The sequence below is a fragment of the Dendrobates tinctorius genome, unplaced genomic scaffold (genome assembly GCF_039654945.1).
Source record: "Dendrobates tinctorius isolate UK_male_01 unplaced genomic scaffold, ASM3965494v1 ptg000011l, whole genome shotgun sequence".
Classification (NCBI taxonomy): Eukaryota; Metazoa; Chordata; class Amphibia; order Anura; family Dendrobatidae; genus Dendrobates; species Dendrobates tinctorius.
In genome coordinates this window covers 17805989-17823444 of record NW_027361679.1, presented here as the reverse complement: position 1 = coordinate 17823444, position 17456 = coordinate 17805989, and the positions used below count along the sequence as shown (strand labels likewise).

Below are 17456 nucleotides of genomic sequence, written 5' to 3'. Positions count from 1 at the left end.
AAACCAGGGATCTTCAATCCTGAGAATGGGGCTCTGCAGCCCTGTCTTTAATGGAGTGGAGATGTGCATGCTCATCCTCTCCTTCACTTATAGTCAATGGAACTTCAGGAGAAAGCTGAGCACTGTTCTCAGCTATTTCTATCCATCCCTTTTACAATGAATAGAACAAGGGCCAAGCATTCCATCCCTAGGCTCCCTTCAATTTAGAGACTGAATCTCAAGATCAATGGGGTACACAGCAGTGAGACCCACAGCTACTAGGAAATTAACCTCTATCATATGTTTAGGGGATAACTGTTTTTGAGGAATCATTTTAAATTCAGTCTGCAGTTAAGTTTGCCCAAAGAAAGCAAAGAGTCTTAAAAGGAATCTCTCAAATGTAGAGAGAAGCAGACTGCTTCCAGCAACTCTGGTCAATGGTCCAAGTTAGAGCTCTATGGCCGTGGACCAGAGCTGCATGAATGTCCTTGCAGTTTGGGATCCCAAGCTTGGCTTATTATTAGCTGGACTGGCATGATGTCACCTGTGTGCCACATGCCAAGGTGGTGAATAAAGTGCAGCACTGGTTAACCAGAAAGATCAGAAAATTTGCACAAATCCTTTCCATGTCTAGAGAAGATTGACCTGGACCATGGACAAGGGTTATGCCAAGTGATCTCTAATCAAAAGGATCAACCCTCCTAAACAATCTATATGAGCATGGAGGTCATAAAAAGTTGAATAGATTGATAACTTGATAACTGCAATCTATTGACTTATTACTGAGAACCCCACTTTTTTCCTGAAATGAGGTGTTAAGATCTTTGAGTGGAACAGAAAGTCCAAGAGTAAGCATCCAGAGTATATTTTAATCCCTTCATGACAAAGCCCTTTTTCATGTTTGCGTTTCTGTTTTTCGCTCCCCTTCTTCCCAGAGCCACAACTTTTTTAGTTTTCCGTCAATATGGCCATATGAGGGCTTGATTTTTGCGGGACAAGTAGTACTTTTATATGACACCATTGGTTTTACCACATCATGTACTCAACAATGGGAAAAAAATTCTAAGTGCGTTGAAATTGCAAAAAAAAGGGTTTTTTGGATTTTTTTTACCATGTTCACCAAATGCTAAACCATAATAACCTGCCATTAAGATTCTCCAGGTCATTACGAGTTCATTGACACCAAACATATCTAGGTTCTTTTTTATCTAAGTGGTGAAAAAAAGTGCAAAGTTTGTTAAAAAAAATTGCGCTATTTTCTGAGACCCGTAGCATTTCAATTTTTCATGATCATGGGTTGGGTGAGAACTTATTTTTTGCGTGCTGAAGTAACATTTTTAATGATACAATTTTGGTGCAGATTTGATCTTTTTATCACCCGTTATTGCATTTTAATGCAATGTTGTGGCAAACAAAAATACGTGATACTAGTGTTTTGATTTTTTTTCTCGTTACGCCGTTTAGTGACCGGGTTAATTCTTTTTTATATTGATAGATTGGGCGATTCTAAACATGGCAATACCGAATGTATGTTTGATTTTTTTTATTATTTTATTTTGAATGGGGCAAAAGAGTGTGATTTTAACTTTTATATTTTTTATTTTTTAATATTTTTAAAAACATTTTTTGCTCACTTTTGGCATGCTTCAATAGTGTCCATGAGAGACTAGAAGCTGCCATAACCCGATCGGCTCTGCTGCATACAGGCAATCTGATTATCGCCTGTTTGTAGCAGAGCTAATCGGGTTATTGCCGACCACCCGGAAGCTCTCATAGCAATCCAGCAGTGACAACCATAGAAGTCTGCTGGAGACCTTTGGTTGTCATGTTAACCCTTTGGTCACCCATGATCACATGATGGATTTTCTGCACGCTTGCCGGAATCATGCGTTAAATGCCGCTGTCAGAGTTTGACAACGGCATTTAATGAGCTATCAGCCGCAGATGGATCGCAATTCCACCCGTGGCTGTTTCGGGCACATGTCAGCTGTCCAAATCAGCTGATATGTGCCAGAAAAGATGTTGGCTCAGTGCCGGAGCCCACATCAAAGGGAGAGACATAACATGCACAGTAGTAGTACGGTGCATGTCGTGAAGGGGTTAATGCTTAATGATACTTCCGTATGTAAATTGATCCCCTTGATGCATTATTTATGACTCCATTCATAAAGTCATGTGCATGTGCTGATCACCATTGTCCTATCTTATGCACAGAGTTCTGCCTTATATGGGCAATGTTTTCAATTTTGTTCTGTGATGAAGTCACCCAAAAAGGCAGAACACTATGCAGAAGGAAGGATGGTAGCGATCTGTGCTCTTTCCCTTCCAGTGATCTTAGCAAGTCATTTACATATTAAGAAAAACATGGATTTTTCTGGAATAACTGCATGGATCAAAGATTTGAAGATATCAGTGCATTCAACTTTTTATGACCTGCATGCCCATATAAGTGGCTTAGGCAGGTCGATACTTTCAAAGTAATTTCCTTTAAAAAATAAAACAGTGCAACATTTTTATGAAAATTAATTGCAAAAATTATTTTTTGCCAAAATACAAGCATTTAAATAAAAAAGTAACTAAAAGTGTCATTATCCTTTAACCCCTTATACCACCCAAGATACTTTGCACGTTAATGACCAGGCTAATTTTTACAATTATGACCAGTGTCTTTTTATGAGGTAATAACTCTGAAATGTTTCAATGTATCTCACTGATTCTGAGATTGTTTTTGTTACATATTGTACTTCATGATAGTTGTAAAAATTTCTTCGATATAACTTGCGTTTATTTGTGAAAAAAATTGGAAATTTGGAAAATATAGCAATTTTCAAACTTTGAATTCTTAAGCACTAAATTAGAGAGATGTGTCACACAAAATAGTTAATAAATAACTAGACATGGGCGGACCCCTGGATGTTCAGGTTCTGCGGGTCCAGCCGAATAGTTACAAAAAGTTTGGGTTCAGGTACCAGAACAGTACCCAGACCTGAACCCAGACCCCATTCACTTGAATGGGGGTCCAAATATTCTTTTGCCACGCTGTTAAAGTCATTACTGCCAGTCAGACAGCCATGGTTCCCACTCTGTCAGATGACAGTGTGAGCCCACAGCTGTGATCGGAGGTATAAAGTTTACCTCTGGTCACTGACACAGGCTGATGGGACTACTGCTTCCATCAGACTACGTCTGCTGCCGCTAATAACAATGAGAGCAGGCGGTGGCTGATGGGAGTATTCATCAGCAAGCACCTGCGCTCTACATAAATAATAGAAAAGAAACAACGTGGGTTCCCTTGTACTTTTGATAACTAGCCAGGCAAAACTGAAACTGATGCAACCCTCAGCTGTCAGCATTAGCAAGGCTGGTTATCAAGAATAGAGGGGTACCCATGCTGCTTTTTAATTATTTAAATAAATAATTTAAAAAACAGCGGGGGGTCCCCCATTTTTGGCAACCAGCTTTGCTAAAGCAGACAGCTGGGGACTGGTATTCTCAGGCTGATAAGGGTCCATGAATATTGTTCCCCATGCCTAAAAATAGCAGCCTGCAGCCACCCAGAAAAGGCACATTTAATAGATGTGGCAATTCTGATGCTTTTTCCAACTCTTCCAACTTGCCCTCTAATGGTGGCAAGTGGGGTTCATATTTGTGGAGCTAATGTCACCTTTGTATTGTCTTGTGACTTCAAGCCCACGGATTAGTAATGGAGAGATGTTTATAAGTCACCTCTCCATTACTAATCATATAGTTGCATTGTAAATAAAGACACAAAAAGTATAAAGTCTTTTATTTGAAATTAAAACTAAACACACTTTTCCTTTTTTTGTTTAAAAATAACAAACACAGTTATACTCACCTAATGCCCATTCCATTGAACCACTGATGAATGAGCTGTTGTGAGCACAGCATCAGTGAGCAGCGGTGACCTCAGTAAGGTTACCTCCAATTATTGAGGCTGCGTTCCCAGCCAAGCTGAACTGCGGTGAACTCACTGACAATGCATTTTCTTAAGGGCAACAGGAGAAATTGCACCATACAAATTGTTGTGCAATTTCTCCTGATTACGTGACACCTCATATGTGGGAGAAAACTACTCTTTGGGTGCATGGCAGGGCTTGGAAGGGAAGGAGTGTCATTTGACTTTTTGAATGAAAATTTTCTAAAAAATGGAAAATAATCCCATTTTGGAAACTAAACCCCTCAAGCAATGTATTTAGATGTATGGTGAGCACTTTGACCCCCCAGGTGCTTCACAGAAGTTTCAATGTTGAACCATGAAAATAAAAAACATTTTATCCACAAAAATGGTATTTTAGCCCCATTTTTTATTTTCACAAGGGTAACAGGAGGAATTGCATCTTACAATATGTTGTGCAATTTCTCCTGAGTACGCCGATACCCCTTATACGTGGGGGAATACTACTTTTGAAGCACAGTGCAAAGCTCAGAAGAGAAGAGGCACCATATTGGAGTTCACACTTTGCTGGAATGGTTTTAGGGTGCCATGTCACATTGGCAGAGCCCCTGAGGAGCCAGAATAACAGAAACCCCTCATATGTGAACTCATTTTACAAATTACACGCCCCAGTGAATTCATCTAGGGGTTCAGTAATCATATTGACACCACATGTGCCTCACAGAATTTTGTAATAATGAGCAGTGAAGAAAGAATAAATTACATTTTTACCACTGAAATGATGTTTTAGCCCTAAGTTTTTAATTTTTCTTAGGGTTAATAAGAATTTTTTTTGCAACAAACTGAGGTCTATTTTTTCCTGAGTGAGCCAATACCCTACATGTAAAATGGAGATATTTTTTAGGCACAGTGCAAAGGTCAGTAGGGAAGGAGCGCCATACTATAGTGGAGATTTTACTGTTATGGTTTGCAGGTGCCTTGACCAATTGGGAGAGGCCCTGAGTTCCCAGAACAGCAGAACGCCCCATAAATGACCCCATTTTACAACAAATTACACCTCTCAATGAATTCATCTAGGGGTGCAGTGATCATATTGACACCATGGGTGTGTCATAGAATTTTATACCATTGGGGAGTGAACAAAAAAATAACTACATTTCTACCACCAAAATTTAATTTTAGCCCCAGATTTTACATTTTCACACAAGAAGTTGGTAAAAATGGCACTATAATTTGTCTCACAATTTCTACTGAACATGGCAATACCCCATATGTGGCTTTACAGTACTACTTAGCCATATGAAGGATGGAGTCCTATTTGCCTCCTGAAGATTTTCCTAGAATAGTTTGTGAACTCCTACACAGAGCCCCTATTTGCTAGAAGAGCAGAATCCCCCATTAAATGACCTCATTTTAGCAATTATACCCCTTTGGGAATTTATCTACAGGTGTTGTAACGATTTTGACTCCATGGGTATTTTCCAGAAGCAAGCAGCAATAAATGTTGCCAAGTGAAAATTGCAAACTGCCATTGTAGTGTCAAGTACGCTGTAGTGACCAGTACATTCCAGTCACCAGTTCGTTATGCACAGCTCGTGATTCTGGAGACATACACCCATAAGTTAGGTGGGCTCCCATTGCTTCAGAAATGGCAAATATGTAGAAACCATATGTGGTTTAGGTACACTTTGGGGCTCAGAAGGGAGGGAGGTATTTAGATTTTGGAGCGCAGAATTGCTGAATTTCTTTTGGGGGGTGAGGAGTTATTTTGCTGTTCCAGAGGCATTGTACTACCAGTAACATGGAAGCCCCCTATATTTCTGTTAACAAATGATGGACCTGAGTGGGGGCTTGCTTTCCTTTGTGGATAGAGTTGAAGCTTTTATTGGGAACATTTTACATAACCTTTGGGATCACAGTTATCGGCGCTCCACGCTGACCATTTACTTTGGGGTTTCCATCTAAATCTCTGAGTGTTGTGATTCAGACGAAACCGATGAGGGATCTATTCACTATAATGAGGCTGCAGAGTAAGGGCCCCATTACACATAGCGATCTCGCTAGCGAGATCGCTGCTGAATCATGAGTTTTGTGACGTAACAGCGATCTCACCAGCGAGATCGCTGTGTGTGACACTGACCAGCGACCGGCCCCCCTGCCGGGTATCGCTGATCATCCTGGAATGGCCAGGACATTTTTTTGATCGCTGGTCTCCTGCTGGCCAGCACGCATCGCTGCGTGTGACAGGCGGGAAACCAGCGATCAGCTGGTAACTAAGATAAACACAGGGTTTCTAAGCACAGTGCTGTGCTTAGAAACCATCTGTGTACCCTAGTTACCAGCGCGCTGATGAAGGGAGCTGGTAACTAAGGTATACATCGGGCTTCCAAGTGACGCACGTCCCTTAGAAACCCGATGTGTACCTTAGTTACCAGCTCCCTGCATCAGCGCGCTGGTAACTAAAGTACACAGCGACGCCGTGCGCGCGGCGTCACTGGTCCTGATCGCTGGTGAAGCTGTCTGTCTGACAGCTCACCAGTGATCATGTACCGACTCACCAGCAATCCTGACACGTTGATATCATTGTCGGGATCACTGGTGAGTTGCTATGTGTGATGGGGCCTTTACTCTGGACTCCATCTGACCTCTGATTAACGGTGTCCTTTTTTTCAGAAGAGCACAAAACTGTGCCTGACAGCACTTTTATTCAGTCCTAAAAAGATGGACACTGCCAGATCACAAGTCCTATGCCATCTAGAGTGCCTCCATCTGCATCATTATAGAAAATCTTTCCCCAGGGATTCTGTCTGAATCACGTATTTCACAGATTTACATGGGATAAATGTGCGCCGAGCATTACTGCAATCTTTGGGAGGCAGAATGAACAAAACTGCTTGAGAAAAATTGGTTTTATTTATTTTTTACGCTGTTCCTCGTGCTTAGATTAGACGTCTTTATTCTTCTGGTCTGTGCAATACCAGATTTATATCAGGTTTTTTATGCTTGGCTGCTATCACATGCTAAAAAATGCTTTTTATTGCAAAAACTAGTTTTTGCATCACCATATTTTGAGAGCTATAATTTCTCCATATTTCATCCGACAGAGTCATATGAGGGCTTGTATTTTGCTGGATGACGCTTTTATTGGTTCCATTATCAGACACATGACATTTTTTGATCGCTTTCTATACCGATTTTGGGGAGGCAGAATGCACAAAAAACAGCAATTCAGGAATTGTTTGGGGGGGTTATGTCATTATGCTTGTGGTAAAATAAGGCAGTTTTATTCTTCAGCTCTGTAAAATTACAAGGATATTACATTTATATAGTTTTTTTATGTTTTGGTGCTTTTACACAATAAAAACTATTCTATAGAAAAAAATAATTTTTTCAGCGTTTTATTTTGATTTATATAACTGTTAATTTTCCACTGATGGAACTGTATGGTTGCTTGTTTTTTGAGGTACAAGATAATGTTTTCAGTGGTACCATATATATTTATATTCGTCTTGTTCATTGTGTTTTATTCCACTTTTTGTTCAGCAGTATTATGATAAAGCATTGTTTTTTGCTTTTTTTATGGTGTTCACTAAAGAAGTTAACAAATGGGACAATTTCGTAGGTTGGGTTGATCTGGACGTGGCAATACCAAATATGTGTACTTTTATTGTTTTTTTGTTTTTTTTTTCATAAAACTATTTCTTTATGGGTACAATATACAGTATTTATTTTTTATATATATTTTTATGATTTTTTAAGACTTTTTTTTACTTTTTTACTTTGTCCCACTATGGATCTTTCATTTTTTGCAGGCTGATCGCTTTTATAGCATGGGGATGCATGAGCATCCCCATGTTATGCAAACTGTCAGCACCGCACTGACAGGCAAAGTTGCTGATCATGCTCTAAGCATGATCAACAACTTTGCTAGCTCTGATGCCTCAAATGTCATCATTACAACATCGGGTTACCATGGCAACGATCGGGCTCCAGTGATGACTTCACGGGGTCTCTGCTTCAAGGCAGAGAGGTTGTCTTCCCTCTGCCTGCTCCCAAAATGCTGGAATCTAGTTTGATCACAGCATTTAGGGGGTTAAAGGGCCAAGAGCATTGCAGGACCACTCCTTGTACTAAGCGCTGGGTGTCAGCTGTCAGAATCAGCTGACACCCAGCGGCAATCATGCATGAGCAGCCTATATGAGCGCACAATCGCCTGAACGTATCCATCCATCCCAGGTCAATAAGGCACAGGTCACAGTGATGTTTGGATACGTCCAAGGTGGGAAAGGGGATAATACTTGCATTTTGAAAACTGCTGGTAAAAAGTTGTTGTAGTGTACAGTATAGACCAAAAGTTTGGACACACCTTCTCATTCAAAGAGTTTTCTTTATTTTCATGACTATGAAAATTGTAGATTCACTCTGAAGGCATCAGATCTATGAATTAACACATGTGGAATTATATAATTAACAAAAAAGTGTGAAACAACTGAAAATATGTCTTATATTCTAGGTTCTTCAAAGTAGCCACCTTTTGCTTTGATTACTGCTTTGCACACTCTTGGCATTCTCTTGATGAGCTTCAAGGGGTAGTCACCAGAAATGGTCTTCCAACAGTCTTGAAGGAGTTCCCAGAGATGCTTAGTACTTGTTGGCCCTTTTGTCTTCACTCTGCGGTCCAGCTCACCCCAAACCATCTTGATTGGGTTCAGGTCTGGTGACTGTGGAGGCCAGGTCATCTGGCGTAGCACCCCATCACTCTCCTTCTTGGTCAAATAGCCTGGAGGTGTGTTTGGGGTCATTGTCCTGTTGAAAAATAAATGATGGCCCAACTAAATGCAAACCAGATGGAATAGCATGCCGCTGCAAGATGTTATGGTAGCCATGCTGGTTCAGTATGCCTTCAATTTTGAATAAATCCCCAACAGTGTAACCAGCAAAGCACCCCCACACCATCACACCTCTTTCTCCATACTTCTCGGTGGGAACCAGGTATGTAGAGTCCATCCGTTCACCTTTTCTGCGTCGCACAAAGAGTCGGTGGTTGGAACCAAAGATCTCAAATTTGGACTCATCAGACCAAAGCACAGATTTCCACTCGTCTAATTTCCATTCCTTGTGTTCTTTAGCCCAAACAAGTCTTTTCTGCTTGTTGCCTGTCCTTAGCAGTGGCTTCCTAGCAGCTATTTTACCATGAAGGCCTGCTGCACAAAGTCTCCTCTTAACAGTTGTTGTAGAGATGTGTCTGCTGCTAGAACTCTGTGTGGCATTGACCTGGTCTCTAATCTGAGCTGCTGTTAACCTGCGATTTCTGAGGCTGGTGACTCGGATGAACTTATCCTCCGCAGCAGAGGTGACTCTTGGTCTTCCTTTCCTGGGGCGGTCCTCATGTGAGCCAGTTTCTTTGCAGCGCTTGATGGTTTTTGCCACTGCACTTGGGGACACTTTCAAAGTTTTCCCAATTTTTTGGACTGACCTTCATTTCTTAAAGTAATGATGGCCACTCATTTTTCTTTACCTAGCTGCTTTTTTCTTGCCATAATACAAAATCTAACAGTCTATTCAGTAGGACTATCAGCTGTGTATCCACCAGACTTCTGCACAACACAACTGATGGTCCCAACCCCATTTATAAGGCAAGAAATCCCACTTATTAAACCTGACAGGGCACACCTGTGAAGTGAAAACCATTTCCGGTGACTACCTCTTGAAGCTCATCAAGAGAATGCCAAGAGTGTGCAAAGCAGTAATTAAAGCAAAAGGTGTCTACTTTGAAGAAGCTAGAATATAAGACATACAGTATTTTCAGTTTTTCACACTTTTTTGTTAATTATATAATTCCACATGTGTTAATTCATAGTTTTGATGCTTTCAGAGTGAATCTACTATTTTCGTAGTCATGAAAATAAAGAAAACTTTTTGAATGAGAAGGTGTGTCCAAACTTTTAGTCTGTACTGTATGTTGGCAGATTACTATTTTCCTTGTATTCTTATGTTAATGCTTCTTTTACAGTTCACTTTCTATATCTTACTGTACATGTTATCATAGTGTATTAGGATTGGTTTAAAAGGTCAAAGATGTAAATATCTTCAATAAAAGCAAAACTTGCAGCTGGAATAAATTCATGATATCTAATGAAATATTGTGTGCTATGAGTGCTTAAGAATTCATTTTCTAAAGAAATCAAGATGATGTTGATCATAACTGTGTTAAATCCTTGACTTTGTTAAAGTTGAGAAACTAGCTCAATCACAGTCAAAATAAAGAATCAAAGCTGCAGAGCTTTAATCTTAACCTAAATAAAAGCTTCTGACATTGAACAAATTTACAAAGCCGCTCTGATCACAGGTAGTCTTCAAGGAGTACTGAAAATGGATTTGAAGCATAACAGCAAAGTTATAGTTAAACACTTTACAACCAGAAGAATTTAGAGAATTCGTGCTCAGAGCAGATTCTCCCTATGCATGAATGTAGCGTTTTAAGATGATTTTTCATTTCTTACTCTAGCCCATAAAATTTAAGACTTTTTGATTTTTTTTTATGCATATTGCACACAGAAAATTGTCAACCAGAGGAGTGGGCAAGGTTTTATAAAGAGCTCAGTATTCATAGGTAGGGCTGCCACTAGGAATTTCAGGGCCCCATACTGTCAAAATTTTGGGGCCCCCTTGAGAATCCTCCCAGGCACCACCCAGCTCCGCTTCCACCCCTCAAACCTTCCACAGTCCCACCGCCCACTCTTGGAAAAACTCCTGCACCACGTCCTCATCAATCACAGATTAACACCATATCACATATACAGCCATCAGCCTTTGTTTTGACTAAAAGATTTTTTAAGCCGCCACCATGAAAAGGTAGACTGTTTTAACAGCTTATGACATAGCTTCAGACTACAGTCAGAAGGTGAGTATGAGAGGGGACTTAAGTTTAAAGGGACCCTATCAGCACCGAATGACTGTTCAACCAAGTACAGGCGCTTATTGCTTCACTGCGAACAATTATTTAAATTCACCTTCCCGCCTGCTTGTTTTCCCTCTATCTCCATCCCCTCTTCTTTAATTGACTGCTCTGGCTTCATAGAGCCAGAGAAGTGGGGCATGTCATATAGAGATTTTGCACTTTATCCATCTGTTCAGTAGCTATAGTTTATATAGCCTGATCTATTATATCATCCTTTTTGGCATTTGATTGTGGATTAAATTAGATTACATTGCGCCAGTTTAATTATATGTGAGGAATTTTTGTAGGATGTTTATATATGTGATGCACGATATACAATTTTGATTAGATCTATTTCCTTGCCCATGATGTTATGTGTGGTGTCCACTCATTGGTTTGTTAACCACTATTATTTGTACCCACAATTGTCAATTTTATATCTACCTAATATGTCAGGTCTGATCTGCCTTTGCATGTTGTTATTTTAATTGTGATTTTATATTGTATGTCTATTTGTCTGTAGGGCATTTATGTTAAACTAGCTGAAGAGTCCGGCACTGCCCGGGCATAGTAGCTAACTGTGGTTAGTTATAGCAAATTATAATTATCCTCCATCCCATAGTCTCGTGCCCATATACCCATCATACATATCCACGATCCCATAGGCCCGTGCCCATATACCCATCATACATATCCTCCATCCCATAGTCGAGTGCCCATATACCCATCATACATCCTTCATCTCATAGTCACATGTCCATATACCCATCATACATATCCTCCATCCCATAGTCCCGTGCCTATATACCCATCATACATATCCTCCATCCCATAGTCCCATGCCCATATACCCATCATACATATCTGCCATCCCATAGTCCCGTGCCCATATACCCATCATGCATATCCTCCATCCCATAGTCGAGTGTCCATATACCCATCATATATCCTTCATCTCAGAGTCACATGCCCATATACCCATCATACATATCCTCCATCCCATAGTCGAGTGCCCATATACCCATCATACATCCTTCATCTCATAGTCACATGTCCATATACCAAGCATACATATCCTCCATCCCATATTCCCGTGCCTATATACCCATCATACATATCCTCCATCCCATAGTCCCATGCCCATATACCCATCATACATATCCGCCATCCCATAGTCCCATGCCCATATACCCATCATAAATATCCTCCATCCCATAGTCCTGTGCCCATATACCCATCATACATATCCGCCATCCCATAGTCCCGTGCCCATATACCCATCATAAATATCCTCCATCCCATAGTCCTGTGCCCATATACCCATCATACATATCCTCCATCCCATAGTCCTGTGCCCATATACATAGGGGCAGCACGGTGGCTCAGTGGTTAGCGCTTCAGCCTTGCAGCGCTGGGGTCCTGGGTTCGAATCCCACCAAGGACAACATCTGCAAGGAGTTTGTATGTTCTCCCCGTGTTTGCATGGGTTTCCTCCGGGCACTCCGGTTTCCTCCCACATTCTAAAGACATACTAATAGGGAATTTAGATTGTGATGATGATGTGTGCAAAAATGTAAAGTGCTGCGGAATATGTTAGCGCTATATAAAAATAAAGATTATTATTTATTAAAAGTAAAGATGATTATTTATTTATCCCATAGTCCCGTGCCCATATACCCGTCATACATATCCTCCATCCCATAGTCCAGTGCCCATATACCCATCACACATCCTCCATCCCATAGTCAACCATTATGACATCATAATGAGCGGCGGTGGGGCTTGCAACCTATGATGACATCAGCGTCGCCATGGCAACCATTGTGACATCATAATGAGGGGCGGGGCTTGACGCACACACACTTTTTCCCCCAGTATGTAGATAGGGGCAAAATTGTTTGGTGAATTGGAACGCGCGGGGTTAAAATTTTGCCTCACAACATAGCTTAGGACGCTCTCGGGGTCCAGATGTGTGACTGTGCCAAATTTTGTGGCTGTAGCTGCGACGGTGCGGATGCCTATCCCAGACATACACACACACATACACACACATACACACACACATACATACACACATACATACATACACACTTTGAGCTTTATATATTAGATAATGCTTTTTGTATTTTTCACTTCGGCTGAGTGTGCACTGGTTCCTGCACTTCTGTTCTTCTCCTTATATACATCTACTTCTTGGCGTATAGTAGCACCCGGTCATCTTCATCGTGCATATCTAATGTGGTGCCCACCGTGTTTTTTGTATTGAATACATAGAAGGATGGGACAGGGGAGCCAAGCCATGCATACTGGGAGGGGGGAGAGCCACACAGAGCAGGACAGGGATGAGGGGACAATACATACCTGGCTTATACTCGAGTCAATAAGCTTACCCTGTTTTCCGTGGCAAAATTAGGGTCCTCGGCTTATACTAGGGTCGGCTTATACTCAAGTATATACGGTAAGTCTGCAAGTCATACAACTTAGATTGCAGCTGGACAGAAACAAATTTGACCACAGCTATCTTTCTTTGTTCCCCTATAGCCATGCTTGAGTCAGTCAAGCAATTGTTCATTGTTAACAGGGAGGGGAGAAAAAAACCACTGCCATACAACTATGGATTGCCAGTTCTCTCCTTGGAAAAAAACAATCCAATGGTCAAATACTACTCCTAAATCAGCTACTTTGGTTAACTTTAATCTAATGTGCATGGAGGCCTTTAGCAGGCGCCACCACAAATGACCAATTGACATATTAACCATGTGATTCATGAATTCTACATTTAAAAGGATACTAACATTAAATGGGTTATCCCAGAAACAACATCTATCAAGTATTCACAGAATAGAATACAGTATAAATGTAGGATTGCTAGGGGTCAAGCTAGTTAGAGACCCACTGATCAAGGGGACCATGTATGTGAATCAAGCTATCATAGCTCAGTTAGGGATTCAATCTAGTGACATGTTGCTGTGTAGTCAGTTTCTCTCTCTGCTGAGCAATTGCCCTTTCTTCCCTGTCCAATTGCTGCTGGCTTCTATTGCCTTTGTTTTCTTTTTTTGCTCTACTCTTCTCCAGGTGTTTCTCTTTTTCCCATTTTTGGTTTCCCATCATATTCTGGGTGGGATTTTGCATGTTCACCCTTCTCTGCACTTCCTTTAACCTAGCTGTCTTTAGAAAAACCTCATGGATCAGGGCTCATCCCACTAAATGACTGCACTCTTTCCCAGAGGGCAAAGTACTGTTCAGACATCACAGGGTGAGGGTAAAACAGTATATTAATACTTTTTTGAGCCACTAAAAGACAATAACACATTGTACTGTCCCAGCAAGTACATCACATTGTGCAAATTACAGTGTCTCACCCTTCTGTTTGCTCACCGCCATTAGAACAGCTACGACTTCGGGGCTTGCAAGTTCGACTACTCCCACCACCAGTGGCACACCACTATTGGTGGACACCCACAGAAAGGAGGTAAAGACAAGCTTAGGAAGCTGACAGTCCCAATATGGGTGCTTCATGGCTCAGGTTTGGGCAGTGGATCAAATCTATATTCCTCCGGTTGGGGCCATGGTGCCTGACTGCTGTTTTGTAAAGTATCTCTGCAGAAGGAGAATGATCACTTTTTATACCCACATCTTATCCTTCAGGCCATCATCCACCAGTCAGGAGGAAGGTGGAATGAGGTCAACTCTTATTGTTATTATTCAATCAATCTGCATAGTTTGTCCCTCAATGTTTGCAGGTCAACAAGCTGCATGGTCTTGTACAATGGGTAATCAACATGTTAGCAAACATCGATTGTTCATTGACCCCGAATTTCTGTCCTCCAAGGATAGCAGCACAATAAACTGTAGGAGCTGATATAATAAGCAAACAGCAACCCTTCAAAATTCTAAAAAAAATCAATTCAAGAGTCAATGTCCAGGCTCATATGAACAATGGCTTATGTCTCTTGGCCTACTGGAAAATGTATGGCCTATTTAAGAATAAAGCAGTATCGTCACACCCTTTGACCCAGTTACCACTTTGGATGTATAATTACAGTTCGTCTAAGGTTGGCTTCCCCTATTTGCTGTGGGCTCCAGTGCTGAGCCCGCAACTTTTCCAGCATATGTCAGCTCATTTCATCAGCTGACATGTGCCCCTAACTTCCTTAGGTGGAATCACAATCCACCCATGGCTGTTAACATGTTAAATGCCGCAGTCAATCTCTGAGAGCAGCATTTAACATGCTTGTGCTGGAAGCGCTTCACTAATTCTATCCATCGGTGCCCATGTCACATGGCCATGAGTCTTCGATGGGTTGGCATGACAACGCGGGGTCTGCAGGAGACCCCCGTGGTTGTCATTGCCGGATAGCTATGAGCGCCACCCAGCAGTCAGCACTCATAGCAAGTGAGAATTTCTGCTACACAAAGCAGGGCTAAAGCCCTGATGTGTGTAACAGAAGTGATCAGATGATCGCATCTTCTAGACTCATGGAGACTATTGAAGCAAGTGTAAAGTAAAAAAAAAGTGTTTAAAAATATAAAAGAATAAAAAATATAAAAGTTCAAATCACTCCCCCTTTTGCCTCATTCAAAATAAAATAAGAAAAAAATACACATATTTTTTATAGCCACGTTCAGAATTGCCTGATCTATTAATATATAAAAATAATTAATCCGATCAGTAAACAGCATAACAAGAAAAATAATCAAGACATCAGAAATATGTTTTTTTTTGGTCGCCACAACATTGCATTAAAATGCAATAATAGGTGATCAAAAGATTGTACCTAAACCAAAATGGTATCAATGAAAATGTCAGCTTAGCGCGCAAAAAATAAGCCCTCACCCAGCCCCGAAAAATGGAGATATACGGGACTCAGAAAATGGCGACTTTTTTTTTTGTAGAAACTTTGGATTTTTTTTTCACCACTTACATAAAATAGAACCTATACCTGTTTGGTTTCTACAAACTCATAATGACCTGGAGAATCCTAATGGCCATGGCCGGTCAGTTTTTGCATTTAGTGGAAATGGTAAAAAACAAAACAATTATGGAATTGCACTTTTTTGCAATTTCACCGCACCTTGAATTTTTTCCTGTTTTCCAGTACACTATATAGCAAAACCAATTGTGTCATTCAAAAGTAAAACTCATTCCACAAATATCTAGCCCTCCCATGGCCATATTGATCGAAAAATACTAAGGTTATGGCTGTAGGAAAAAGGGAAGCAAAAGTTGGAAACTCAAAAATGGAAAAGCTCAAGATGATGAAGGAGTTTTCCCTGAAATAATTTTGATGATTGTCAGGCGTTTCATCAGTGATCTTTTTCTTCTTCTTGTCTTATTGATGTTCTCAGGTTCACAGAAATGTACATGCTGTAGGTCTGCATAGGCTTTAGAATAGAGGCTTTGCTACAGAAATATGAATGTCAGTACCTCTCTAATAAAGTAGCGGTCACACATGTTCAGTATTATTTTAATGACAAATGGAAATTTGGGACCACAGTTCTTGTGATTTTGATTTTCCCAGCAGCCATAACTCCACCAATCATACATTTATTTATTCTACCATAGACATATCTTGTATAGGACATAACCTCTTTAAGAACTCAAAGTGTGCCTGAAATGAGTCATTGCTTAGTTTATGCTCACATTATAAATTAGTAGCAACATGGATTTATTTTGGACTGGACAAGAATGTTTATTTAGCTGAATAATATTTCTATATCCTCGAAATAGTATTTAAATGGGATTTCCACTATCACATTTCCTCTCTCAACTGTGTAAAAATAATAAAATCAGATGATACTCACTCTCCCTGGGTCTATTGCTTTCTTTAAGTCGCTGCTGGATGGTCATTTGTGATTTAACCCGGTCCGCCCCCCTCCCCAACACACACCGCCTGATGAAGAAGCGAAACGTGCGTTGGGGCGGCGGGGACTTCACAATGACAGGTGACTCTCTCATGCAATATATCCCATTGAAAAGGAAAAGAATAGTAGGCGCTATCTTTATTTCAAATAATGTGAACTGCTGTCACTCTATATACTGTTGTCTATAGTCCCTGCTCTTGGTTTGCAGCTACCTTGCTACTATGCTACTATTGGCTCTAGGATTTACTTTTTATTGTGAATAAGTAAACTTGTTTTACTTGGCAAATTATACTTTCTTACTCTTGTGGTGTTAATAGAGAAATGACCAGTATTGTACCATAGGAAAGTGAGTATCATCTAATTTTATTATTTTACCCAGCTTTGGACAATAGAAGGGACAAATCTGAATGCGGAAAGCATCTTTAAGAATGGAAAAGCTCTATTTAAAATATTTTACTCTTACATAAACATATCTCTTGTCATTTAAATTGTTCTTTTTTATTTTTGAACAGGTGAAACATGGAAATTATGCTTTTGTGTGGGATGCAGCAGTCCTGGAGTATGTGGCTATAAATGATCAAGACTGTTCCTTTTACACAGTGGCAAATACAATTGCTGACCGAGGCTATGGCATAGCATTACAACATGGCAGCCCGTATAGAGATATTTTCTCACAAAGGTAAGTTTGCATTATTTTTTTTTTTTTTAAATGTTAGATTTTTAAGAAAATGAAAGGAGAACTCTTTTTTTCTTACA

The 17456-nt window shown here is 40.4% G+C and overlaps 1 protein-coding gene across 1 annotated transcript in view; it reads left to right on the top strand.

The window, feature by feature from the left end:
- The window catches only part of GRID2 (glutamate ionotropic receptor delta type subunit 2), a 2095611-nt gene that overhangs the window by 1909073 nt on the left and 169082 nt on the right, over positions 1-17456 (top strand). The window contains exon 14 of the mRNA XM_073590055.1: positions 17213-17379. Coding sequence (XP_073446156.1) covers positions 17213-17379 — 167 coding nt within the window. The remainder of the gene's footprint in view (positions 1-17212; positions 17380-17456) is intronic.